General features: G+C 40.4%; 3 protein-coding genes across 4 annotated transcripts; 2 read left to right on the forward strand and 1 right to left on the reverse strand.

Annotated features, from left to right (window-relative positions):
• Positions 1–2657: 2657 nt before the first annotated feature.
• On the reverse strand, positions 2658–16501 carry tspan11 (tetraspanin 11). 2 transcript variants are annotated; one of them, XM_083999248.1, is made up of 9 exons: positions 16382–16501; positions 14281–14388; positions 11621–11812; positions 9451–9525; positions 7842–7946; positions 7247–7405; positions 6700–6786; positions 5514–5635; positions 2658–4211 (listed from the first exon to the last, which is right to left on the reverse strand). In XM_083999248.1, exons 2-8 carry the CDS (start codon positions 14365–14367, stop codon positions 5561–5563), a joined length of 780 nt encoding a protein of 259 aa, XP_083855374.1. In that variant the 5' UTR covers positions 14368–14388; positions 16382–16501; the 3' UTR covers positions 2658–4211; positions 5514–5560. The 2 variants fall into 2 exon arrangements, with proteins under 2 accessions (XP_083855374.1, XP_083855375.1); XM_083999249.1 differs by lacking the exon at positions 5514–5635.
• Positions 16502–19508: 3007 nt separating this feature from the next.
• LOC311006545 (E3 ubiquitin-protein ligase TRIM39-like) lies at positions 19509–21346 on the forward strand (the record flags this gene model as incomplete). The annotated part of the gene is made up of 2 exons (XM_083999391.1): positions 19509–19596; positions 19720–21346. The coding sequence occupies exon 2, from the start codon at positions 19724–19726 to the stop codon at positions 21344–21346; it is 1623 nt and encodes a 540-aa protein (XP_083855517.1). The 5' UTR covers positions 19509–19596; positions 19720–19723.
• Positions 21347–22861: 1515 nt separating this feature from the next.
• On the forward strand, positions 22862–24665 carry LOC311006546 (E3 ubiquitin-protein ligase TRIM39-like; the record flags this gene model as incomplete). Its single annotated transcript, XM_083999392.1, has 2 exons — positions 22862–22917; positions 23045–24665. The coding sequence occupies exon 2, from the start codon at positions 23049–23051 to the stop codon at positions 24663–24665; it is 1617 nt and encodes a 538-aa protein (XP_083855518.1). The 5' UTR covers positions 22862–22917; positions 23045–23048.
• Between the last annotated feature and the right edge of the window lie 1688 nt (positions 24666–26353).

Raw genomic sequence — 26353 nt, forward strand, 5'->3', positions numbered from 1 at the left:
CTACGGCTTTGATCCTCTCAGAAATCTGTCAAACACATTTACAGTCATAGCTAATGCTTTGCAGGCCAACACAAACTCCTTCTGAGGTGTGTGAGGGTCAGTGTGATTCAGAAAGCAAAGCTGGTTCTGCTCTGGACCAAACCTGGTCAGTACTGTTCAAATTATAAAACTAAGAATTAATCACAAATGTAAGTAGGAGATGACTATACTGTAAGTGATGTTGGACAGGTGTGCTCCGTAGTGTTGACATCGAGTAAATTCATAATTTTGGTGCATGCACCTGCAGTTCGTTCACAAATGTTTTAATCTCGTTGGCCCATGGTTGATTGTCACATTGCTTTGAAGTCCATTTGCGCTCCCCCCTTTAATATCTGACAAACGTTAACTTGACATTCAGCCTAATCTGACCCACCTTTGTAGTCTTGTCAGTAACTGTGATGGACTTAACTTCAAAGTCTTTTTTTCCAGTGAGCTGTTTACATTGTTTTGTCTGTATGTTGACATGGCTTCGAGCAGTTCTGCTGAGCTACAAAAAAGCCAAACAAAGACCCGGCGCTTGGATAATGATGTAATCTTAATTTTACAGACAAGACGAGCATTGTCCTCTCAATTTTAACGCAGACAAGAGGCGATCTCGGGAACCACACTAACACAATGAACCCTTAACCAAAATTCCCCCTCAGGCGTGTTACGTTCAACACAATGTGTTACTGAAGACTTTTCCCACACATCTATTATTCTAAAGGCACAGCAGCATTTGATCACCACGACTGAGCCCTTAAGTTTTACTGCACATATTGAACACAGGTGCATTTAGTGAGACAATAGCTATGTTGTGCCAGAATATGTTTTATGGGATCAACAAACGCCTTATAGACACACAAAACCATAACTCAAGCATGGGATTGTGTGCTGACATGCACGGAGACGTATATAGAGCTTCATAAAATTAAACGCATTCACTTATAATGTAGAAATGACATCAGTACATTTGGTTTTTCGCTCACTGCTCTAATGTTTTTCTCTCCTTAATGTAAGTCTGCAGGTATTTATGTGTGTCACCTATGTACAAGCAAACACACACTCACACACAACACAACATATGTTCTTAGGTAACTTCCTGAGGTGTCCAATTGAAATATCGTCCCCACGGCTACAATGGGATGAGGATTGAAGGTGTAAGCAGTGTGTGAGTGTGTGTGTGCGCTTGTGATGCAAAGAGGCCTCAACACATGGGAGAGTGGTGAATCTCCAGCTGCTCCCAATTCTCCCTCATGGGTCTCTTTTGGCAAAGGGTGTAGACCGCGTGTGTGTGTGTGTGTGTGTGTGTGTGTGTGTGTGTGTGTGTGTGTGTGTGTGCGTGTGTGTGTGTGTGTGTGTGTGTGTGTTTTATCTTGTCAGCATCAGTGTGCCCTCGCTCTGCATCAATGTGTGCGAGTGACATCTGCAGGAAATGAGAGCCATCCTCCTATAGCTGATGAAGACAAAGGGACTGACAGACTCCGTGGGCCAAATGAAGCCAAAATGCTGGAGAACGTCCAACCTCTTAAAACTTTGTGCCCTTTTTCCTAAATGGGTGACAATGATAGATCGCTCTGAACCGACACAGTGTCTTGTAAGTAATCTGGGGCCGAGAGAAAACAAAGAGAAAGGGAAAAGTCATGCTTCAAAGACAAATAGTTAGGTCATATGGCAACAATATAGCACAAACAGTAACGCGCAAACAATCCATGTGCATGGCAGTGTTTAATATATAGAGACTTTACCTCAACAAGACCCTAAAACCACACAGAACTGCACTAACAACGAGCCTTGAATCAGTGTGGTTTGAGCTGGGAAGCCTACAAGATTTTCCGATGCTGAATTGTGGGGAGACCCCACACGTAACAATTGTTTTCCCAGTGTTCTTTAACCAAAGCCCACACATTACATGATAAAGTGAACAACCACGACCTGAGCTCTCACTCCGGCTCACATTATCTGGAAAGATTTATACAAGCTGCTTTCGAGCGTACACAGAGGAAATGCAACGAGACAGATTTGCAAAGCTCTTTGTGAGACTGAGGAAGAGAATAGTTTGAATCATTCTGAGGAGCAAACTAGACAAGAAGCGTGTTTAGATAAACAGGCACGGATTGTGAAAAATAGACGAGTGAATCAGACAATATGAATCAGTTCAATGGTCTTTAGGAACTAGGCTGCTCCGGCTTGTTCATTACAGTAAGCAAGCAAGCAGTCGGTTAAGATTTAGGTCCATCTTATGAATTCAATCATGACTAACACTAACAACATGCTGATTGTTTCAAACATTAGTGGAGCAAAAACTATGACAATTCAAAACAGTGCATCCTCTATTATATGGGAATACTACAAAGCAGTGGGTGTGACTCAACTGGCCCAGTTGTTAGGACTATTCCACAACTAAGAGGACTCAAAAGAAATCCTTTGTCTCCCTCTAGTGGTCGATTACTCAACAATGCCCTTACACAATCAATTTATAAAGGGCATCATATACTGTATAGCCCAAGGTTGTCACTGTGTCCTACATGAATGAATATGTAAAACAAACTCAAGTTGACATACAGTCATACCCTCATTATCATAATATCATCAACTATAGAGTGCAGGCCAACAGCAATCAAAGAATCATGGCCGCCCTCCTTCATTTACACAATGCAATTTCTTAATGCAACGATATTCAAACATTTATTCATGAGGTTCACGTCAATATTGTGAATAGCACAATCAGTAGTTGGAGCACATGCCAGTGTTATATCATTATGTCATCGTCAACCATCTACGTACATGAACAACCTTCATTTAGATGTCAATGAAGAAAAAAAAAAATCCTACGCGGTCCTCCACAAAAGTCATGGCAACTGCAACATAACCTTAAAAATGAAAAAGGTGTCAAAACATTTTCACTTTTAACTATGAAACAGAAACATCTATATTGAGAAAGTACATATAACTACCTGATCTTACACAACAGCCAATTTACGACCTTTCACCTCCTCAGTTAAGAGGCAACAAGGGTTCTCATTGTTCCATATGTGATAGCTATGGCCAAAGGAATGAAGTGATAGATCAGGCAGTGAAAACAACATAGTCATTGCTTTCTTTGGCTCGCAGAAAGGTCAGCTTCTTCCCTGCAGGGAATAAAACCTCAGTGTTTTGAGAAATGTATGGAAATAAACCAAAAGCTCACAGACGATGAAATTAGTTTTTTCAAAATTAATATCCGCAACGAAAACGTTAACATCAAAACTAATATGTCCAATTCCAAATGTCATAGTATGGCATGAGATTTATTTGCAGCACTTTGTAATAATACAGCACTTAGTAGAACATATACCCACTGATGACCACTAGGTGGAGTTAAAAATTCAGTAATCTACAAACCAACATGACTGGAAGCCTCCTGAAATGTCTGTGGCCACACACAAGCATTGCAGTCCAGAATTTAGTGTTATTTATCTCTAATATAGACGGAACTACAAAAATAAAGATAGTAAACTATATTTCATCTGCTTCCGCTCATCACAGTGCATTACCTGCTCCCTTTAAATATTTATTTTTTTAAATCAGCAAAAATGTGAAAGAGGCACAATGTGTTTACAAAATAGACAAACGCAAGTTACCCACCACCATTCAATAGTGACCCCAGTCAGTGTGTATGGTGTACTCGCTCAGCTTACTGCACTGGAATGCCATAAAATCTTATTAAATAATTCTGCACAGTGAAAACATACTAAATCAATGTGTATCATTATCTGAATAGAATGCAACATGAGTAAAGATGCCCTTTCTTCAGTCCTGCTCAAATGCAAATGAAAGCATGCATCTCAGCCAAGGCAATAATGCAACCAGACATGGTGCTCCAGGCAGCCTAGATCACAGTCAGGTATCAGGAATGTTTATGCCTGGATGGACATACATTGTAACTGAAGTACAGTATTGTACAAAAGGAACCAAAAATCAGTCTGGTTGTTAAACAGCACAATTTGTTTCTGGCTGCAATGTAGGTGACCTGAAACACATGTGAGAATTTGGCTTCAATCACCCGGTCAGAGTTCAAAAGTCAGAGGTTGAAGTTGGTCATTGCGCCAACAGCCTGTTGTAGGTGGTGTGTTGGAGGCCTGGTCGGCTCAGTATGTAGTATCCATCTTGATCCGTCTGTATAGACAGCAGGTGAACACCATCCCACAGATCTGAAAACAGGAAGTGTTAAGTCAGGAGTGCTGCTCAGTCACCATGGAGGACTGCAGGAAGCTTGAGTTGATAGAGAGGGGTTAAAGGTGATGGGGTTAGAGGGAGCTGGAGAGTATGGAGGTGGTTACTATGGGGATGTCAGGGAGTCAAGCAGCCATTATTGCAGCAGCACATGTGTGCACAAGCTTGTCCAAGCAAATTCAAAAGCACTTTGGGTGGGGTCAAGAAGCAGATGCATGTATAAACACTCATCTTAGTATTCTGTCTTCAGTCAAAAATCAAAAAGTCCCAATAAAGAAAACTAAAAGGCTCCAAGATAAGTAACATGGATGCATGTAAAGCTACAGAATCTCAGAGCATTATACGGAAGCACTAAACTATCCGCGGCTGCTGTAGAAAAAAAATCCAAAAACGAAGGAAGAACAGCAGGAACAAATATTGACCCAAGTCACTGGGTCCGCTGGGCTCCACGGATAAACAGTCAAGTGCCCAGATTCAGTTTTTGAGCCTCTGAGAAAACCTTATCGAGCGAGTCGGCATTGTATATTGACTCATCACAATCTCTCTTCAGGCAAGTTTGTGTTTTTTTTCTCCCTTCTCCACCAGTGATGGATACGTAGAGGCATAGAGGAAGACTGACATTTTGGCTTCTAGGATGCTGACATGAGAGCGAAAAGTGAGGGGGAAAAATGCCTCTTGGCTTTCTATTTTTGTAGCCTTTGTTAAGAAGACTGAGGTAATTTGAGCAACGAACAATAATGGGATAATGTGCAGAAATGTTTCATAACACAGCAGAAAGAGAAACATCTTTCTGGCCGGATTAGTAGGAATCAGTAAAATTTGTATCTTGTTTATTTTTAGTTTCCAAATAACACCAGTGCTTTATGTGCATGATAATAGGGAGATACCCAAACACCACCTTCTCTTGTTGGCACAGGTACTTGATGAGGCACAACTGAATAGGGATACATCATATTATTTTTGCAAACCAAATCATTTAACGGATGCAAGTCAAGTTTTGATTAATCAAGAGAATCTCATTCTGTTTGCTGTTGATGTTTGACCTTTCCAAAGTTATTATGTACTTGTCAGCCTTCACAGCCCATTAACACGACATGCGGAGCAACAATCTGCAATATACAGCCAAAGCCAGGCAGCTGCATGCTTCACACTCAGCAAAGAAGAAAAAAAAATGGTTCATTTGGTATACATGTACGTAGCCAAGAGATTTCACATGTAACGTACAGTCAGACAAGGACAAACATGCAGAGAGATGTCAAATTTCCACAATGCCCTCCAACCTTGTCTCTCCAGTTGATTAAACCACAAAAGACGCTCTAGAGCTAAATCACAATGTACCGAAGTCCTCCTCTTCTTTATAGAGCAGATAGATAAAGCAGGCTGTCAAGGCTGCCCCGGCCAGCTACAGTGACAGCATGCGCACACACACACACACGCACACACGGACAAAAACATACAGTGCAACGCACCAATGAAATGTTAATTTGGCACAAAAAACATTAATTTGAAAGAGATTTAAACTACAGCTAGTATGATTTAACATGAACCTCAAGAAATCAAGTCACACAGTTACTGAAGACAGGAAACAGACTGGTTCAGTTGACAAAGACAAGACATACAGAAAGCATACCATACAAAATTAAAACAAACATATGCTTCAAAAAATGTTCAATCAGATTTAAACTTAAGTAACATTCTGTATTGCAGATGCATTTCTCCAAATACTTCTCGATAATGTGCACCCTTCCTTCAGGCAATTCATGGATGCGAAAACAATATAGTCGCATTATAGAAAAAGTTTAGTGAAAGCTGTATTCCTAAACTACACTGTCAATAATCTAAAGCACCGTGGATCACAAGACAAGTGATCTCTTTTCTTGCTGCAAGCCTTGATTCTTACAACAGAGAAATTCTGTCCTTATGTCGGCAGAACATCTGCCATTATTCTCAATTCCCTCGTGTCTGCATACAAAATGGCCAACATAAAGGGAATATCTGTCTTACAAATACCACTGGAAAGAATTGTTTGGTCTCAGGTTTCCCTCAAGTTAATTTAAAAGAGGTGGCACAGCTGTAAGAGTGCTGTCAGGCAGCACAAAATTGTAAAAAAGCATTTGCGTCCTTAGGCATTATAAGGCTTAAAAGCCCGTCCATATCAGTCTGGTACAAATCAGATGACAGAAATGAATGAAATTAGATAATGGGGACTGAGAGACTAGGTTGAGATGAAAAGAAGTGTCCATTTAGCTGATGTTGACCTGCGATGGTACATTTACAGGAACGACAGACAAAAAACCCATCTGGGGTTTTTTACGGTTGTGTTCAACAAAAGGACAGTATTTTGTTCTTAACGGTAACGCCACCATCTCTTTTTTGACAGAATAATATTTGGGCTTTTATGAAAAATGCAGAACTGTATTCTGTTCCTTCAAACGCTGTCTGAAATACACATCATATCTTACTTACCTGCAGACAGGCTACTCCTATTCCCACAGCACCAATGACTAACAGGTGGTCTGCCAAAAACTGCTCCAGCTTGGTGATGCATCCTCCCTGCAGAGTCAAGGGATGAAAGTTAAAAATGACATCAACAACACACTTCTAAGCAATCAAGAACAAATCCTACAGTGGACATACGGGTTAACTAAAGAAGCCTATTATCCAAAGTACATTTATAGACCACTTATTCATTTTGAGTCTTATTTTGCTATTAAGGGCAGGTGTATAAACATAGTAAATAAGACAGAGAATTGTGAAATAGTTATTAGGTGACAAAAAAGTAGACATTTTGAAATCCCAATCCCTGTGATTCCTATACTACTGTACATGGTTATTGCTTCTTTTTACAGTCTATGGGTTATTGTCATTATCCACATGACATCTTTGCACATGATGAAACTAGTGTACTGTAAATCGTAACAGTAACAGGGAGAACTGAAGATGTTGACAGAAAAAGGTGGGAAAACGTCCTTTTTGTAGTATAAATGAGCACTCAAGCATCGAGTCCACTGACCTCCACTTTGTAGATGTTGGAGGGGTGGTCTCTCTTGCCACAGTGAGGGGTGATGGTCTTACAGCAGCTATCAGGCACAAATCTGCCTTGTGCCTGCTTTGACGTAATGTACACACTGGTCCTCCAATCATTGGAGTTGTTGCTGCCACAGCACTTGAACTGAAGAGTCAAAAGGAGAGAGTGAAGTGTTTTGTTTAATTATGTCACACAGTGCAAGAGGAGTGTAAATCCCTCTCCTCTTCTTCTTCTTCTCCTCATCAAGACTGGGCTTTTAACTCTGATTATTCTATTTGGAATGAACTCCTTCCTCAAATCAGTATTCTTTAAATATTCTTACAATTAAAGAAAAGGATCTTATTCACAGGGACTTGGACAAAATTGGTGCTGGCCATTACACTCGGCATTTCTGGAACAATATGCTGTGGCTAACACAGTGCTATGAGCAATTCCTTCTACTGAGTATAAACATACTTTAAAACTACTACACATACGTTATAACAAAGCCTGACGACTTTTGACAATGCCTGCTGAAGCAAAGTGCAACATTACAAAAACTAAGCAAAACATCAGAAGCATTTGTAAACACAGCGCATACATCCTGCTGTAGTCGGTTCACAGCTAATGTGATGTCATCCTTCCCTGGCTGGGCATAGTTCTCTGTCATAGTGTGGTTGAGATGCTGCTTCAGCTCCTCACTCAGCTGAAAATTAGAAAATAGAGAGAGAGAGAGTGCACAGACTCACAGTGAGAAACAATTGCACATCTACAAGGGACTGTAACTGAGGCCTCACACACACTGACAGCTGCAGATTCTATGTGCAGGTGTGAGAATATTTCTTTCTAGTCCATCGGGAGGAGCACATACATAGCTGGTGCCCTTGAAGTGCAGTTACAACAATTAGGTGGATGGACATCCACACAAAGCCTTGCACATATCCTCTGATGAAAATTTACATCATGCAGACCTTGGCGGACTCTCATATACTTGCAGATGCTTGAGACATAGATGGGGGGGGGGGGGGCAATGACTAATGTATGAGAGTGCTGGGGTAATAAGCTTAAAAGAAGTTAGGTAGTGGGAGGATTAGGGCGAGATAGACAGGTAGCAACTCCCAGGCCTCTGCAAGTATTGTGACTGCAACGAGTGGAACAACACATGACAAAAAATAGACTTAAAATGTAGTCTTTGATGTGTGTATATGCTGATATGCATCTACTCAGAGAGTCAACAAGGTACAGAGAGAGGATGAGAGCCCTTATCTTTAAAAGGGTTTCTACCCTGTGCTGAACCTTTTTCCATTACAATAAATCTCAGAGCTTGCCTGCAGACAGTGTGGTGCTCTCTGCGGTCCTAGCTGACTGACAGGCAGATGTTCATAAGATAACAACATCCTGAGACCTGTGTGTTAGATAAACTCCAGACATCAAGGATAATACTCTGATCAGGTGGCACAGACAAACCAGAGACACATAAAAATGATAGCAAAAGAAGCAAAGCTTTGAGATTTATGGTAGACTCTCCATGACTCATCATCTCCCATGTCCTATGGGACAGAACAAGGATCTCTGGGAGATCTTCTCACATAGGACAAAAAAGGAGAGATAAGGCCAGACATGCACTTAAATCTCAAAGGGTGTGATGCAAACTAAGACAAGAAACGGTGTTCATAAACAACAATTTAAAGGCAAATGGGATTACAGGATTAACAAAACTAATATTATCAGGATACTGTATGTTCTGATGGCCTGAAGGCTGTCTTTCGTGCATTACAAGTGTTACGTCCCCATATAACACAAGTGTTTTGTTTCCAAACTCAGAGAAAAACATGAAGACATTGGAACAGAATAAAAAGGTATTTTTAAATTTCTGTAGATCAATGCTGTTTTAATTTCATTCCCTCAAAAGGAGAGGCAGAATCTCTGGTGGTGAAAGTTCATGGAAATTTACAGTCAATGCTTAAAGTCAGTGGTGTCGAGTAGGGTCTCCTTTATCAACATCACTTGTTTCCCCAAGAGGTTTGATATAATCCAAGAGGTGGCTGAAGTGTCAAACAATTGTTCATACTTGTATACTCAATCTTGACAATTAATTTTGTTCAAAATGTTCTTTACTGCACAATTTTAGCTGTTTTGCAGAACATGATGCTCTTTCATTGGAGAGCATCATGTCAACTACAAGTTAGTGATAAGGAGTAATCACTTACCCTCTGGTAGTATACATAAGCCAGTACTCCAGCCACCAGTTCAATCAAGAAGATGAACAGCAGGCAGAAGAAATACTGTGGTAAAGAAGAGGGACAGAGAGAAAAGAAAGGAGTAATTCAATAGAGACTTCAATTCATCAGACATACAGTCGTTGCCGCCTGGGCCAAGTCATCTGAGGAAGTTGCTCACACTTGTGATGGCTCAATAAAAACTTATATCAACTGTCATTGTGCTGCATCTGTCACTACTTACACAGATGGCACTGCTGCACAAAAGGAGACAACTAGAAAGTAATTTGACAGACTGTAGAATCAGATTTCTCTCTGGCATCTTTTAAGGAGCTCTCCAAGCTGCTTGAGACCAATTCCATTATGCATCATTATTCACTTCAAAACATCATCTTGGTGAAAACTAAATTAAGGTAGGCCACTTCAAATATTAAATCATCAACAAAGCACAAATCTTAATTTGTATTCTTCATGAAAACAATGAACAATCAACTAAAGCTAAAAAATCAACACATCAGCAGCTAAACACTGGTGGTACTAACTGTAAGCTTCATCTTCAATGTTAATTCACTATTGTACGTAGGAAAATGCAGAGCATGGTTATGTAAAGTGTGTATCGAACGGATCGCCTACACATTTAGGAGTGAGGACGACTGTTGCAGAATGAGCAAGATCAAAACTCCAGCTTTGACTCTGACTAAGGTAAAGCGGACAGAAACTTTTAATCGTTCATACAGTTATATACCCGACATATACGCAGGCCATGCCACATAGCGAGCACACACACAAAACTAATTAGGCCCACCTGTCGCAGATGGGGACACAACAGTATGACAGCAGCACCAGCGCTTCTTCAATCAAGATCATTACAGCCAGGCAGATGCTGCTACATACCCTGTACAACGCACGTTACAGAGTGATGGCACACTACTAGTCAAACAAGCAGCTGCAGGGAACAAATCATTCCACTGAATTAATACTGACAACACTTAAGCAAATGTTCTCCTCCGTGTTGCCATTATCACAGTTATGTCATGCAGAAACACAGCCTGCTCTGTATCTCTTGGTTACAAGATCTCAAAAAACACTCCAGTCTCTGTGTGGCTGCTGCCCACACAAAATGCTAACGCATGCACGCACGCACACACACACACAAACAGTGGCTGGCATCACTCATTAATCTCCCAAAACTAATCTATAAATAGCACATCAATAGTTGGTATTCAACCAAACTGCACCAGACTTCAAATTCTCTTCAGATGCACTTCTTAACTCCTGCAAGACCATTTCTCTCTTCTATGGCTCTATCCATCAACAGTAGATAGATAGACCTATAAATAGTCCTGCGGCAGTGAAAGTTCACCTCCCGCCTGCTTCTCTCCCATTGGGGCCTGTCTCTGTAAAATAATGAGGACAGTACGGACCCTGTCAGAGTCATTTGTCAGCATCCAGCATAAAACCTTAGACCAAGGAGAGCATGGACGATTTCCAAGCGATCATGTAGTTGTGAAAAGAACACAATCAAACATGAGGGAGAGCATCTACCCTCTCACAAGTTGCCATCAGCACTGTTGCCTACAATTCTCATTCAAATTACTATATAAATTCAGTGGACTAAAGGCTGACTCGGTGCATACAGAAACTGCATGAGTTTTAGGCGTGCTCTTTGTGGACACTACTATGCACCAATACATAGATTGAGCAGCCAGCCATTTGTTGGTATATAAGGTGAAAACAGACAGATAATTAGAGGCTCCAGGGTCATTTCAGAAAATTAAAGATAAAATTCAAATTCTTTCATTTTTCATTATTTAGGTAGCAAGTTGCAGTTTGATTGAGGTCCACTGGAGCTCATCTTGTTTCTGAAGACGAAACAGATTTATATTTTTTCTTCTCTGCCAGGTTAAATGTCTTCAAACAATTTTACACACCCTGAATTTCAAGTCACATACAGTATATCACCAGATAATGTGATATAATAACCTAGTCTTTAACCTAGATTTAGATTTAGTTTCACTGACTACACCCTATTTAACAATCAAATAGGTGTGAAAACGCAGCTTTGCATCAACACACTTGAAGAATTTAAATAAATCAGAGTTCTTGTGTAACTGTTGAAGTTTACAGCCGTCATCATATATCTGTGGGCCTCCTGTCTCACCGTGGACAGACAGCTTCTCTGTTCCCGGATGACAGCACAACAGCCCAGGAAGCCTGTGACCACCACCAGGCTGCCAGCGAGGATGAGGATATAGGTCGAGACAGCAAAGGTACTGGAGGCAAGCAGACTCAAGTAGTCACTCTTCTCCAGTAGTGTCCAGACTCCAACACCCAAAACAGCAGCTCCACCCACCTGGAACACAAATTGAGAAGGTGGTGGGGTTATACATGAGAATTTCAAAAGAAAGAGATACTGTGGAACTGATATTGGTATAGCAAAAGGTTTCACAGGAGAAAACAAGATAACATAAGGGCATCATGAAAAGCTGTGAATTATAAAACAGGGAGAGACATAGTATGGATGACTCAAAGAAAAAACTGTGAAAACAGTAAATGTGTGGGTCAAAAGTGACACAAAAACCAAAATGTACATAGAACTGTATGAGCCAGGAAGTGACAAATAGGAAGAGAGTTCCATGGCATTGTGAGTCACAGATAGAAAAAGCAACAACATGAGAGTAGAGAGAGTGAACAGAGGCAGAGGCCAGGGTAGAATGAAAAGAGAGGAAATAGAAAGAGAAACAGAGAGAAGCGGCCAGGCATTAAGAATAACAGTCACAGGAGCAGTGGGACTTCAGAGGTCGAGCCGGGGCATAATGACCACTTCCTGACAAACAATCCTGGATAACAAACCCAGGGTGGCGTCCAGATCTGTTCCTCTCATCTCATCAGGTTCACAAGCAAGCGGATAGGAAATGCCTCAGAGAGTCTCTCTCCCCTTCATCCTCCCACCCCTTTCCGTCAAAAGCAAGATTTCCTTATTCACAACAGGACATGTCCAACCAGGGAGGAACCAATGGATGCATGGAGGCTCTGGTGGAACATGACTCTTCTCAAGCTATAGCACATTCAGGACTTTCCTTTTATCTTGTGAGATAAGTAAGTCCAGTTGAATTATAATTAACTGATGAGAAGTTGGCTCAGGACCTTTGTTGCTTGTTATTCCCAATCCCCCTCTAGCAAAGCCTTCTGTAATCTCTCTAATAAAAGGCATAAAATGTCCCACCCATTCAGTTCCAGATTTAGCCTGACGAGCCAGACTATATCACTAAAATGTATAGTCTGGAAACGACCGGTAGACCTCGGCTCAATCCAGGGGGCGGGATGAAGGCTGTCTTTCAAACTGCCTCTGCACGCAATAGGGTAGCGCTAGCTAGCACTACGACCAATCAGAGCAAAGAGCAGCATGACGTTAGCCTGACAAGCCAATTAAAATGTATGTCGTCATGGCGTTAAGCCCGCCCAACGACTCTCTAAACAGAGCGCTGTGATTGGTGAACACAATCGGTGTTCGAGACTCAAAAAGTTCCTATGGCTCGTTTCTAGACCCACCTACGGAGCAAATATTTTTGCTGCCGCTAGGGTGCGTCTAGATTTCTAGGCTATTCCAGACTGAGTTTTTAGTGACATGTTAGCTTACATTGAAATGGTTGGCAGAATTGGTAGTCAAGAAAACTTTATTGCATCCCCCACTGGTGTTTATGAATTGCAAGTTGATTACTGGTCTGGTAGTTTCCTATTTTTTACTGTATTAGCAGTGCTCTTTGTTAATTAAAAATAAGGATAACAAAAACATTAACCACGGTCAAAGCCACAATGTTTTGACAAAATAAGCTCCCCTTCCAAGACTGATGCATGATGCTATGATGGATGAGGAAAGCTATGGATGAGAAGAGGGACACAATATGTTTCCTAAAGAGAAGAGGTTTAAGTTTATGACAGCGCATTAACCCCAAGCCTGAAGATAAAGCTTGATCCTTTTTTCTTTTTAACCTCTCCCACACACACAGATCCATCCCTTCTCACAATCCTCTCTTTGAAACATTTTCAAATTCCGAGGCAGAGTTAAAGTGACCCCAACACCCTGCACAGTCACCGTAAAAGCATACCATTTTAGCAGCAAACTGCAGTATCATAAAGTGCAGTGCCAGAGAGCAGGTTTGATACACTGCTCCCTATTGTAGACTGACAAGCCCTAAATAATCTATGACTCACTTTGGGCCAAGTCCATACAGTAGCTCTGGCTTTTCAGACTCAGAACCCTCCTTCATCCCCTCTCTGTTTCTGTGTGGCTTCTTCTCTCTAATGTCTCTCTGCCTGCAGTTTTAGTGAGCATTACACATTTTTACCCCCGATTCTTCAAGTACAAAATTATCATTTCACATAAACTTATCAACTCTTAATTATGCCTACAGTACCTATCTCTATTTCATACAGAGATAAATACACTAATTACACTTGTCAGTGTTATCTCGCTGCACAGCCTGTCAAAAGAGACTGAATTTGTAACCTATTTAAAGGTCCAGTGTGTAATAATTGGCAAGGTTTATTGGCAAGACCTGAACATACTACCCATAAATATATTTGTGTATAATCACTATAAAAAATAAAATTTGTTTGCTTTTTGTAGCCGTGTAATGCTTTTATATATACATGTCACGGTTTTCTCCCCATTTTACACACTGGACCTTTAATGCTAATGTTTGAGCGGCAGATTGTAAGTGAATACATGTGCATATGAAATTAGTGGAAAGATTTTCCTGTAGGCTTTTGAGAATGCAGGAAGCTGAAAAAGATGACTCACTACTTACGGCCACTTACCCAGAAGAGAAAGTTGAAAACAAAGAGGAGGTACTTGAGACACACTGTCAACCAGTCCTCCTGGTCATCCTTATGAACCGCTGACATCTTCCTTCCTCCAGTGAACTTCTGAAAGTTCAGGTTGTTGAAATTAAAACACTTTAATGCTGGTCAGTAAATACACGCTACAAATTTTCCCTCAGATGGAACAGACTTTGATATTGCAAGACTGTAGATGAATGACAAGCATCAGACTTCTCTGGCTGACCTAAAGTTTTACTTCAATACCAAAAAGCACCATGACAGCAGGAGCACAGAACAGTAAATACACTGTGGAGCCCATACAAAATTAATAAACTGGTTGGTCACAAAGCCATCTGGCTATTTACAAAAGCGTGTGGGAAAACAAACAGCAACTTTGTACCGTTATCTGACCACAAATCTGTCTGATAATAATCCTAAAGCAGGTAACTGAACCAGTCAGGTAAAATAAACTCAATGCACAAGATAAAAAAGATTCATGTGAAAGCTTTGACAGCTCTGCATAAAATGTGTGCCACAGTAAATGAGACAGATTGTTGTTTACTAAAGGGATACAGCTGCCTATCAAATGTCACAACAAAAGCAAGCGTTTATAGTTTGCATCATTCACATCCACACGCCTGTCTGCACACAACTCCTATCTGATCACACAGCAGTGTCAAGTAGCAATCTCAAAGGGCCTTTGGGTATAACTGAGAAAGTCTGTAATATATCAACAATTAAAAGTTAGTGTCACATTTCTGACTTAATCTCCCTAGACCTTCGTTATCCAGATCTCCATCAGGGTTAACCTTACTAGTAGTTTATTGATGCAGCCTCCAAGTTCACAATGTTATCTCCTGTTGTTATATCCACAACAAACCACATCTTTAAATAATTCATCCCCCTGAACAGATCATAAACCTCTAAGTCCTGAATTGATCCTGCAGTTTCTGTGCTGTAAATAAAAGGCCATGGGGTGAGAGGCACTTAGATCCATAACATTGATCTACGCTTAGCCTATCCTTCGGTGAATAGCACCAAAGGAAATAGTCAAACTTCTGTGGCCAAGGAGTCGGCTCATACACATGTCTATCGCATAAGAGTGGATAGTACTGTGGTGGATTAATCATTTGCTTAGGAGAAAAACCTTTGGATAACATAACCAAACCATGCCTTAAACAAAAAAGACTTGCTACACTTATCTCTAGTAGCTTCTTTTCATATTGCACTGATGTTTTTTTTTTGTTTTTTTTACCCGTATCTGCATTCAGCAGGTACAATGGACATTCTTGTGCCAGAAGATCCACGGCATACCATTTCTTCAGGAGAAAGTAGTTCAAATTTTACCATTATTGTGTATTAGCCTACATAAGACTTTTCAATAGAGTAAGCACCCATTACTATATCCATGGCTTACCAGAGCTATATGGAGGTTATTGTTGTTTGTAGTTTGGACACAGGACTTCATGCTACTATAGCCTATTGTTGAGGCGACTATATTACAACTACAGGGAAGTTAACCGTCCAGGCCTCACCTGATTAACTCACCTGTGACAGTCTACTCCACGCCATTTAAAATAACTGTCACTTGGACAGCAAACAACATTTTAAGAGCTCTCATACTAAACAAGAAAAGTCATGCTTGTTTTATCGAGTCGTTCCATTACTTAATGTTGTCGCTTTAATACACATTGTTGTTAATACTTGATTTTAAAGCCTAAGATAGTGGTTTAGCTACTTTTCGTAACGAGGCCGGATGCGTTCACTTCACTTGTAACATTAGTTACCTGCTGCTGACGTGATTTCTTCTAGGAATTAAATGACCTGCCTCGAAAATGTTGGACTTTGACCAATGTAGGTGTCCTCCGTTGACAAGAGAAAACCATAAATCAAAGGAGTAGACGTCCCTTATGGTTAAAAACAAACTTTCTTGCTCCCTTAGTTATTCAGGACGGGATGTAGCCTACCTTCGAGCATCCTGGGGAAAAAAAACATCACTCCACCTGCGACGCTGATGAGCAGGACAAAGTTTAATCGAAATATCTCACCGCTGCATCGATAGACTAACGTTTTCTTCACGTAACCGAGAAATACTCACCTGACCAAAGGTTTCGTGGGGATAAACGGTCTGGTTTTATTTGATAATCCCGTCAAAGTGCAGAGAGCAGGACACTGCAGCAAGGAGCGTTTTGGTCCAGTCAAGCTTGTTGCTCTCAGGGTGTCCGACGACAGACAGCACGTTTCTGCGGATGATGCCTTCGGGTGCAGCTCGTATTTTCGAAGTTGTTGAACGGTCTAATATCTGCATAACAGACAGGAATAAAGTCATAGAAGCTACGCGGTATTTTCTGCTTTAAATGTATACCTTTTTCCCCCTTTTTTTTTTAGATCAAATGTAGCCTATTTACCAAGGCGCAAGAAGGCTGCAAATGAATCTAAACATCTCATGCTCACACCCTATTTTTGTCTGCAATCCCAAGACTGTTAAATATTAAATAAAACACACACACACACACACACACACACACACACACAACCCAATACAGTTAATACAAATAGTAACAATATAACTACAAAATTCAATAAATTCCAGTTCATTCATCGAGCCAACCTTTATAATGAAAACATTTCTGACGGTCCCTGAAGGCAGCACCAGTGTGAACTTGAGGAAAGAGTCACAATAGGGAGTGACAGAGAAGGAAATGGAGCTGCTACCCTGCTCCACCACCACCACAGGCTGAATACCACCCGGCTATTGACAGTACAGCCTTGGTTACAATGTAACCACATACCCCCCTGAAGAATTTCACGCTGAGGTGTACATGAATAAACAGAGATAAAGGGGAAAGGAGCACAGACTGTAGTGAACAAAAGCTCAAACTTAGTGTGTGGACTTTTTTTTTTTTTTTTTAGGCCAGGTTATATATAAATGAAATGAAATGAAATGAAATGAAGAAAAGCAGTGCCCTTACTATCTACTTGGATACATCTCATTATGAATTCAAGTCAAGCCAGTAAGACTAACAATTAATTTTCAAATTGCTCCTCATTATGTAAAGTACAACACAAAATGACTGAGCTGAGCGTGTATGTGACCCCAGAGGGAGAGATGGTAATTTGGTATTTTAGCAGTGAGCTGATGAACATTGATTTGATTGTCTAGACTTGTTTTTTGTTTTTTCATTCATTTCAAGACTGATATACTCATCAAGGAAATGCTAGAATACACAAAACCCACAAACTTTATTCAGGAAATTTGTAAATGATTACTTAAATAAAGGCATGGGGAAATAAGAACATCTGACTCTATAATAAAACAACACTTTATTCCTTGTGGTATCTTTTTATAATTATATTTATGACATAAAAGCCATTCAAATATTGTACCGAGTCATCTCACTCTCATGTTTCACCACCGTGTCCAACCAATGTGCCCAGTGATTTTTTTATGTGACTTTTTGTCATCACAGCAAAATGCCCTCTTTGACCAGAACAGATTCTTCATTATATATTTGCCTCTTTTTTCCACTGCAGTAATTCAATAAGCTTGCAAGCCATTAGGGGTAGATGATGGCAGCGGGGGGGGGCTCTCTACAGTGGTCACCTGCACTGACGACAGTCAGTCTACGCAAACAACATTACTTGGAGGATGCCATCCATCAGGTCAGGTTTTCCTCACATAAACTTCATCCAACCACCGAACACAAACTACAGGAAATTATCATCCTAGTCATTATCGTAGCTAGGAATTTGGAATAGTATCTGTTTTCCATTTTCTCATACTTGTATAGGTGATACATAGTGGAACAAACACAAATTTGCTTTCCCCTGAAACTAGTTCATTTAGCCTGCCAGTTTCCCTCTGTTACTGCACCTCCCATGCTTTGTAACCCGCTAAGCCCACTAATGCTTTTTCTCATAAGGGGGTAGGAATAGGGCATGACTGAGCGTGCATGTCAAATACAAACTGGTTAAGGAGAAAGCAAATATTGTGTGCAGGAGTGTATAACCAGCATGATTGTATTAGTGACAAAGTGAAAAGAGGTTGGTGTGTAAAAAATAGTGCCAAAAAATCAACTGCATACTTTCTACTGCATGGGTAAATCAATGTATGGAGAAGTTGAGAAAGAATATGAGGATATAATGGGTGGATAGAGAATGTTGAAATAAATGATCAGAGTATTTTGTTATTAAATAATGAATCTGATTATTCAGGGAGAAAATACTGTTTTGTTTTTAATGTAAAGTCAGTGGTTTTGTACAGACCACATGCAGGTTCAGCTCCCAGTAAAACAGCAACTGAGCAAAGTGCCACTCAGCTCCTGCTTGTTGTGCCTGACCTCTTGTGGCCAGACTCACCTGGAAGCCTTATGACAGAATGGCCTCTTTAAAGACAGCACAGTGCTGGTTTAACCAAACCAATCCGAGATGACAACACAGCAGCAACACAATCCAGGTCTATGTTGGGTGCAAAACCTTTAATTGAATTCTGTTCATGGCAAATTGTGTTTTTGACATTTCTGAGCTAAGAACTGAATGACTGTTTGCACCAGACATTGTACAGATCGCAACATCTCAGACTTGATTTGTAGTCTTGCTGGGTTAGCCCTTTTGGATGTATTACAGTGAAGTAAAGTAAAGATTAAGACTGATTGTGATATATGTGTCACTTTAGCTGTGACCTAAAATAGAAATTTGGGGTTATTTTATTTATTTATTTATTTTTGCAAAATATAAACAGGTATATTTAACCCTAACCCTTTTACTACTACCAACACTCATGAGACCCCCAAAATGTTCAAAAAAGAAAGAAAGAAAGAAAGAAAGAAAGAAAGAAAGAAAGAAAGAAAGAAAGAACTTTGGGAAATAATTAAATTAAACTTGTGAATATATTGTCCTTGTGAAAAAAAATCAAGAAATTATCACCACCTTACTAATGTTTAAGTTTTAATGTATTTGGCTAAAAATGTAACATTTCAAAAGTAGCCTATCAGGAAATAAAATTAAACTCAGATTAAACATCCTTATAATAATGAGCCTAGTTTTAATTATTTAAAAAAATATTTTATAAACCGATGTTTTATTTATAGATGTTTCTATTGTTATTTGTTTAGTAGCCTATCGAATATATCCAAATAATAGGCTATTGGGGTTGAAAGAGTTAAACATTTGTATCTAGGCCTATTTAAGGAAGTAGTAGGGGGCGGGGCTTTTAGCGACGTCAACGTGCTGAAACGAAACTGAACGTGGGAATTCGCCTATGACTTGTGTGTTTGCTTTATGCGGGAACTTTTGAAACGTGCAACTTATCAGGTAAGTTAAAACCTTCGTCTTTCCATTCTATGTTTCTCGTCATGCGTGGTAATACGGTGGTTCATTGTGTTTGGCCTAAGGTCATTAATTGTTGTTATTTTTTTTTTTACATGGTTCTTGTAGAGAAATGGCGGCTGCCAGCGGTCTGTTGTCAGAGGAGCGGTTCCTGTGTTCAGTCTGTCTGGATGTGTTTACTGAGCCTGTCTCGACGCCGTGTGGACACAACTTCTGCAGAGCATGTATCTACAAGTACTGGGACACCAGTGACTCCTGCCAGTGTCCATTGTGCCAAAGGACTTTTTCCACAAGACCTGAACTCCACATCAACACTATGGTGTCGGAGTTGGCAGGTATGTTTAAGAGTTTAGCTCAAGTCAAAGCCTCAACTCCAGACCCACAACTTGCTGCAGATGTTTTTTGTGACATCTGCTCAGAGACAAAGGAGAAGGCGGTGAAATCTTGCCTGATGTGCCTCACCTCTTTCTGTGAAGCTCACCTCGAGCCACACCACAGAGTTGCTGGACTCAAGGGCCACACATTGTTAAACCCCATGAAGCATCTTGATGACAAGCTGTGCAAGACACACAACAAGCTAACAGAACTGTTCTGTAGGGATGACCAGGCCTGTGTATGTGTCTTGTGTTTCAAAACTGATCACAAGGGTCACAATGTTGTCCCACTTGAGGAAGAATATGAAACGGTGATGGCGAAAAAAGATGATGCAATAGAAACTATTCAAAAGCAGATCCAGTTGCGGTCTGAGAAGATAGGTGAGATTGAAAACTCACTTGATGTCTGCCAGAAAGAAGCTGAGAAGGAGAAGGAAGCCAGTGTGCAGGTGCTCACTGACTTGATCAGCTCCATTCAGAGAAGCCAGGCTGAGCTTGTTGAGGTGATTGAGGAGAGGCACAGAGCAACAAAGGAAAAGGCTGAAGCTTCTGTCAGAGAACTGAGGATGGAAATGACTGAGCTGGAAAGCAAGAGAAACCAGCTGGAGCAGCTGTCACAATCTGAGGATCACCATCATTTTCTCCAGAGCTTCCCAACCCTGAGCTCACCTCTAAGCACGGACCTCACCAACATTGTTGTCCAGTGTGACCTGCCTTTTGAGGCAGTGAGAGGAGGCGTGGCTCAGCTAAAACAGGCAGCTGATCAACTACTGGAAAAGCTACCTGAGATCAAAATGAGAAGGATGAGAGAACATGCAGTGGACTTAACACTGGATCCTGACACAGCGCATTGTTCACTTGTCATAAGTAAAGATGGACAACAAGTCGCACATGGAGGCACCAAACTGGAACTTCCTGACAATCCAAAGAGATTTGTAAAATTTCCAGAGGTTTTGGCAAAGGAAGGATTCACAACAGGGAAGTTTTACTTTGAGGTACAAGTCAAGGGAAAGACTGGTTGGACTGTTGGAGTGGTCAGGGAGTCTGTAGATAGAAAGAATGGCACAGATCTGTCAGCTGTAGCAGGATTTTGGACCTTTAGGTTGGACGAGGGTAAATATTATTCAACTGGAAAAAATGTAGTCACACTGAGAGATGAGCTTCAGAAGGTGGGCATCTTTGTGGACTATGATAAAGGAGTGGTTTATTTCTATGATGCAGATTCCAAATCGCACGTATATACTGTCACTGGCTGCATTTTCACAGAGAAACTGTATCCATACTTCTGCCCTGAGTCTAATGAAGGTGGAAAAAACACTGCCCCTCTCATTATAACACCTGTACCTCAGACTAAGCTTTGATCTTGTTCGGCTTCTGTCAGGGATCATATAATATGGAAACTATTTGGTCTCAACTACACTCAACATCTTTGCTTCAAATAGTAACATCAGCTCAAATTTGACATGACATCAGCCTGTCAAAAATGTGTAATCTACTGTCAAATAGCCTATGCATGATTATTCAAAAGAAGTATGGCAATACATCATCTGGGGCATTCTGTCCAGTCTCCAGATGTTAATTGGTTGTTATTCTGTTAAATTCTAATTGTGGATGAGGTTCTTAATGTCATAATGCAGCTTTAAGTTGTAGTTTCTTTGTATTTGTTGTTTTTATATGCATTTCAATTGTTGAAATATTGTGCTCTGAGTTATGCAAGCTGAACAGTTGTGCATTTGACAAGTGACGCTGAATAAACATACCTTTTAAACTGATTTTGCTTTGTAATTCCTTTCTAGAAGCTCATCACAATATTAACCTTGTAGCATTTGTATGCCTCTTGAATATAATTCACAAAAATGAATTGGTATGAGTTGGAGGACTTTTTTTTTTTTATTTGACTCAATGCTGTAAAGGCCAGCCCAGTACTACCACCGAAAAAATATCACATTATCACCTCACACATGTAAAATTCCAAGACTGCAACACCTTAGTTATATTTTAGTTATTTTAGTTACACCATTCACCACAGTTTGAGGCTACCACTGCTGGGAAAGCTCCAGTGTGTACATTAAACTATATCTTCATATGAGGCCACTGCTAGAAATCTATCCACATGAATCCTGTCTCCTTGCAGTTTTGAACCATTTATGTTTACAATGGTTAAACAGAATTGACAACACAGCAGCAACACAATCCAGGTGGATGTTGGGTGCAAAACCTTTTATTGAATTCTGTTTATGGCAAGTTGTGTTTTTGACATTTCTGAGCCAAGAACTGCATGATTGTTTGCACAAGACACTAACTGTACCCATTACCCATACAGATCTTAACATCTCAGACTTGATTTGTAGTCTTGCTGGGTTATGGTCCTTTTGGATATATTACAGTGAAGTAAAGTAAAGGACTGATTATGATGTGTCACCTGTGACCTAAAATAGAATGTGGGGTAAACACAGAAGGGTGTATCTTTATTTTATACCAACAATGAGATCCCGAAAATGTTCATCAATTAAGTGATTCTTTTTTTTAAAGAACTCTGGGAAATAATTAAATTTAACTTGTGAATATATTGTCCTTGTGAAAAACAACCAAGAAATCATCACAACCTCACTAATGTTTCAAAAGTATAAGGAAATAAAATTGAACTCAGATTAGCCTAGTTTTAATTATTTGAAAAATATTTGTTATAAACCACTGTTTATTTAATTTTTTTTAAATTATTTGTTTAGTATCCAAGTAATATTGCCACAAGAGCGTTGAAAGAGTTAACATTTCTATCAGGAAGTAGTGGGGGGCGGGGCTTTAGCGACGTCAACGTGCTGAAACGAAACTTAAAGTGGGAATTCGCCCTGGATCCAATACATCCACCGAATCAGCCTATGACTTGTCTGTTTCCTTTATGCAGGAACTTTTAAAACGTGCAACTTATCAGGTAAGTTAAAACCTTAGTCTTTCCATTTCATAGTTTCTCGTCATGCGTAATACAAACTTTGCAGTTCATTGTGTTTGGCCTATGAGTCATTACCTAATTGTTGTTATTTTTTACATGGTTCTTGTAGAGAAATGGCGGCTGCCAGCGGTGTGTTTTCAGAGGAGCGGTTCCTGTGTTCAGTCTGTCTGGATGTGTTTACTGAGCCTGTCTCGACGCCGTGTGGACACAACTTCTGCAGAGCATGTATCTACAAGTACTGGGACACCAGTGACTCCTGCCAGTGTCCATTGTGCAAAAGGACTTTTTCCACAAGACCTGAACTCCACATCAACACTATGATGTCGGAGTTGGCAGGTATGTTTAAGAGTTTAGCTCAAGTCAAAGCCTCAACTCCAGACCCACAACTTGCTGCAGGTGTTTTTTGTGACATCTGCTCAGAGACAAAGGAGAAGGCGGTGAAATCTTGCCTGATGTGCCTCACCTCTTTCTGTGAAGCTCACCTCGAGCCACATCACAGAGTTGCTGGACTCAAGGGCCACACATTGTTAAACCCCATGAAGCATCTTGATGACAAGCTGTGCAAGACACACAACAAGCCAACAGAACTGTTCTGTAGGGATGACCAGGCCTGTGTATGTGTCTTGTGTTTAAAAACTGGTCACAAGGGTCACAATGTTGTCCCACTTGAGGAAGAATATGAAACGGTGATGGTGAAAAAAGATGAAGCAGTAGCAACTATTCAAAAGCAGATCCAGTTGCGGTCTGAGAAGATAGCTGAGATTGAAAACTCACTTGATGTCTTCCAGAAAGAAGCTGAGAAGGAGAAGGAAGCCAGTGTGCAGGTGCTCACTGACTTGATCAGCTCTATTCAGAGAAGCCAGGCTGAGCTTGTTGAGGTGATTGAGGAGAGGCACAGGGCAACAAAGGAAAAGGCTGAAGCTTCTGTCAGAGAACTGAGGATGGAAATGACTGAGCTGGGAAGCAAGAGAAACCAGCTGGAGCAGCTGTCACAATCTGAGGATCACCATCATTTTCTCCAGAGCTTCCCAACCCTGAGCTCACCTCTAAGCACGGACCTCACCAACATTGTTGTCCAGTGTGACCTGCCTTTTGAGGCAGTGAGAGGAGGCGTGGCTCAGCTAAAACAGACAGCTGATCAACTACTGGAAAAGCTCCCTGAGATCAAAATGAGAAGAATGAGAGAACATGCAGTGGACTTAACACTGGATCCTGACACAGCGCATTGTTCACTTTTCATAAGTGAAGATGGAAAACAAGTCGCAGATGAAGGCACCATACTGGAACTTCCTGACAATCCAAAGAGATTTGTAGAATGTTTAGAGGTTTTGGCAAAGGAAGGATTCACAACAGGGAAGTTTTACTTTGAAGTACAAGTCAAGGGAAAGACTAGTTGGACTGTTGGAGTGGTCAGGGAGTCTGTAGATAGAAAGAATTACACAGAACTGTCAGCTAAAGCAGGATTTTGGACCTTTAGATTGGACGAGGGTAAATATTTACCACCTGGAGAAAATGTAATCACAGGTGAGCTTCAGAAGGTGGGCATCTTTGTAGACTATGATAAAGGTGTTGTTTCTTTCTATGATGCAGATTCCAAATCACATGTATGTACTCGCACTGGCTGCAGTTTCACAGAGAAACTGTATCCATACTTCTGCCCTGGGTCTGGTAGAGTTGGAGAAAACACTGCCCCTCTCATCATAACACCTGTACCTCAGACTAAGCTGTGATCTTGTTCGGCTTCTGTCAGGGATCATATGGAAACTATTTGGTTTCAACTACACTCAACATCTTTGCTTCAAATAGTAACATCAGCTCAAATTTGACATGGCATCAGTCTGTCAAACATGTGTAAACTACTGTCAAACAGCCTATGCATGAATATTCAAAAGAAGTATGGCATTACATCATCTGGGGCATTCTGTCCAGTTATTATTTTGTTAAATTCTAATTGTGTTTATGTTTATGTTTATTAAAGATTCCCATTAGCATTGTGGATGAGGTTCTTAATGTCATAATGCAGCTTTAAAGCAGAAGTGAGTGGTCCGGTCGTTTTCGCTAATGCTGCGTTCCAGGCAGGCTTTTGAAATCGTAAATTACAGCTTCAAGTCACAACTTACGACTTTGTAGCGTTTCAGGCAACCCACTCGTGTTTTTCCGACCTGTTTTACCGGTGAAAGTGCACTATAACGGCCACTCGTAACTTCCGACCGGTGAACTCGTACCAGATTGAACTGGTACCACTTCACGGTCGGAAAAATACGAGTTTCCTTGAACGCACCATAACAGTCACTCGTCCCTACGTCGCCACATTCACGGCGTTCCTTGGCTGCACACACAGCCCTGCATGCCGTTCTCTCTCCTCATTGGATAAAAACTGTAGGATACGATAAATGTTTTCTCTTCGGCTCAGAGCAGAGCAGAGGGACTGAGAGACCCGTGTTTCAGTCCAAACACTCTATGTAAGTGATTGCTGTCGGAAGATATAACTATTTAAGACTTATATTAACACAAATATATCACTCACTTCTGCTTTAAGTTGTAGTTTCTTTGTATTTGTTGTTTTTATATGCATTTCAGTTGTTGAAATATTGTGCTCTGAGTCATGCAAGCTGAACAGTTGTGCATGTGACAAGTGAAGCTGAATAAACATACCTTTCATATCGATTTTGCTTTGTAATTCCTTTCTAGAAGCTTATCACAATATTAACCTTGTAGCATTTGAATGCCTCTTGAATTTAATGCACAAACATGAATTGGTATGAGTTGGAGGACAATTTTTTAATTTGACTCAATGCTGTAAAGGCCAGTCCAGTACTACCATAGAAAAAATATCACATTATCACCTCACACATTTACAATTACAAGACTGCAACACCTTAGTTATATTTTAGTGATTTTAGTTACACCATTCACCACAGTATGAGGCTACCACTGCTGGGAAAGCTCCAGTGTGTAAATTAAACTATATCTTTATATGAGGCCACTGCTAGAAATCTATCCACATGAATCCTGTCTCCTTGCAGTTTTTAACCATTTACGTTTACAATGGAATTAAACAGAATTGACAACACAGCAGCAACACAATCCAGGTGGATGTTGGGTGCAAAACCTTTTATTGAATTCTGTTTATGGCAAATTGTGTTTTTGACATTTCTGAGCCAAGAACTGCATGATTGTTTGCACAAGACACTAACTGTATACCCATTACCCATACCTTAACATCTCAGATTTGATTTGTAGTCTTGCTGGGTTATGGTCCTTTTGGATATATTACAGTGAAGTAAAGTAAAGGACTGATTATGATGTGTCACTTGTGACCTAAAATAGAATGTGGGGTAAACACAGAAGGGTGTATCTTTATTTTATACCAACACTCAGGAGATCCCAAAAATGTTCATCAATTAAGTGATTCTTT

The sequence above is a fragment of the Trachurus trachurus genome (assembly GCF_905171665.1).
Source record: "Trachurus trachurus genome assembly, chromosome: 23".
In the NCBI taxonomy this organism is placed as follows: Eukaryota; Metazoa; Chordata; class Actinopteri; order Carangiformes; family Carangidae; genus Trachurus; species Trachurus trachurus.

Excerpts from the sequence above, each read along its gene's own strand:
- tspan11 (XM_083999248.1), bottom strand. The coding sequence starts at position 14,367 with ATGTCAGCGGTTCATAAGGATGACCAGGAGGACTGGTTGACAGTGTGT. Across the intron at positions 7,406-7,841 it reads TGAACCGACTACAGCAGGAT|TTCAAGTGCTGTGGCAGCAA; the intron begins GTATGCGCTGTG and ends TTGACTCTTCAG. Across the intron at positions 6,787-7,246 it reads CCAACATCTACAAAGTGGAG|GGAGGATGCATCACCAAGCT; the intron begins GTCAGTGGACTC and ends TTGACTCTGCAG.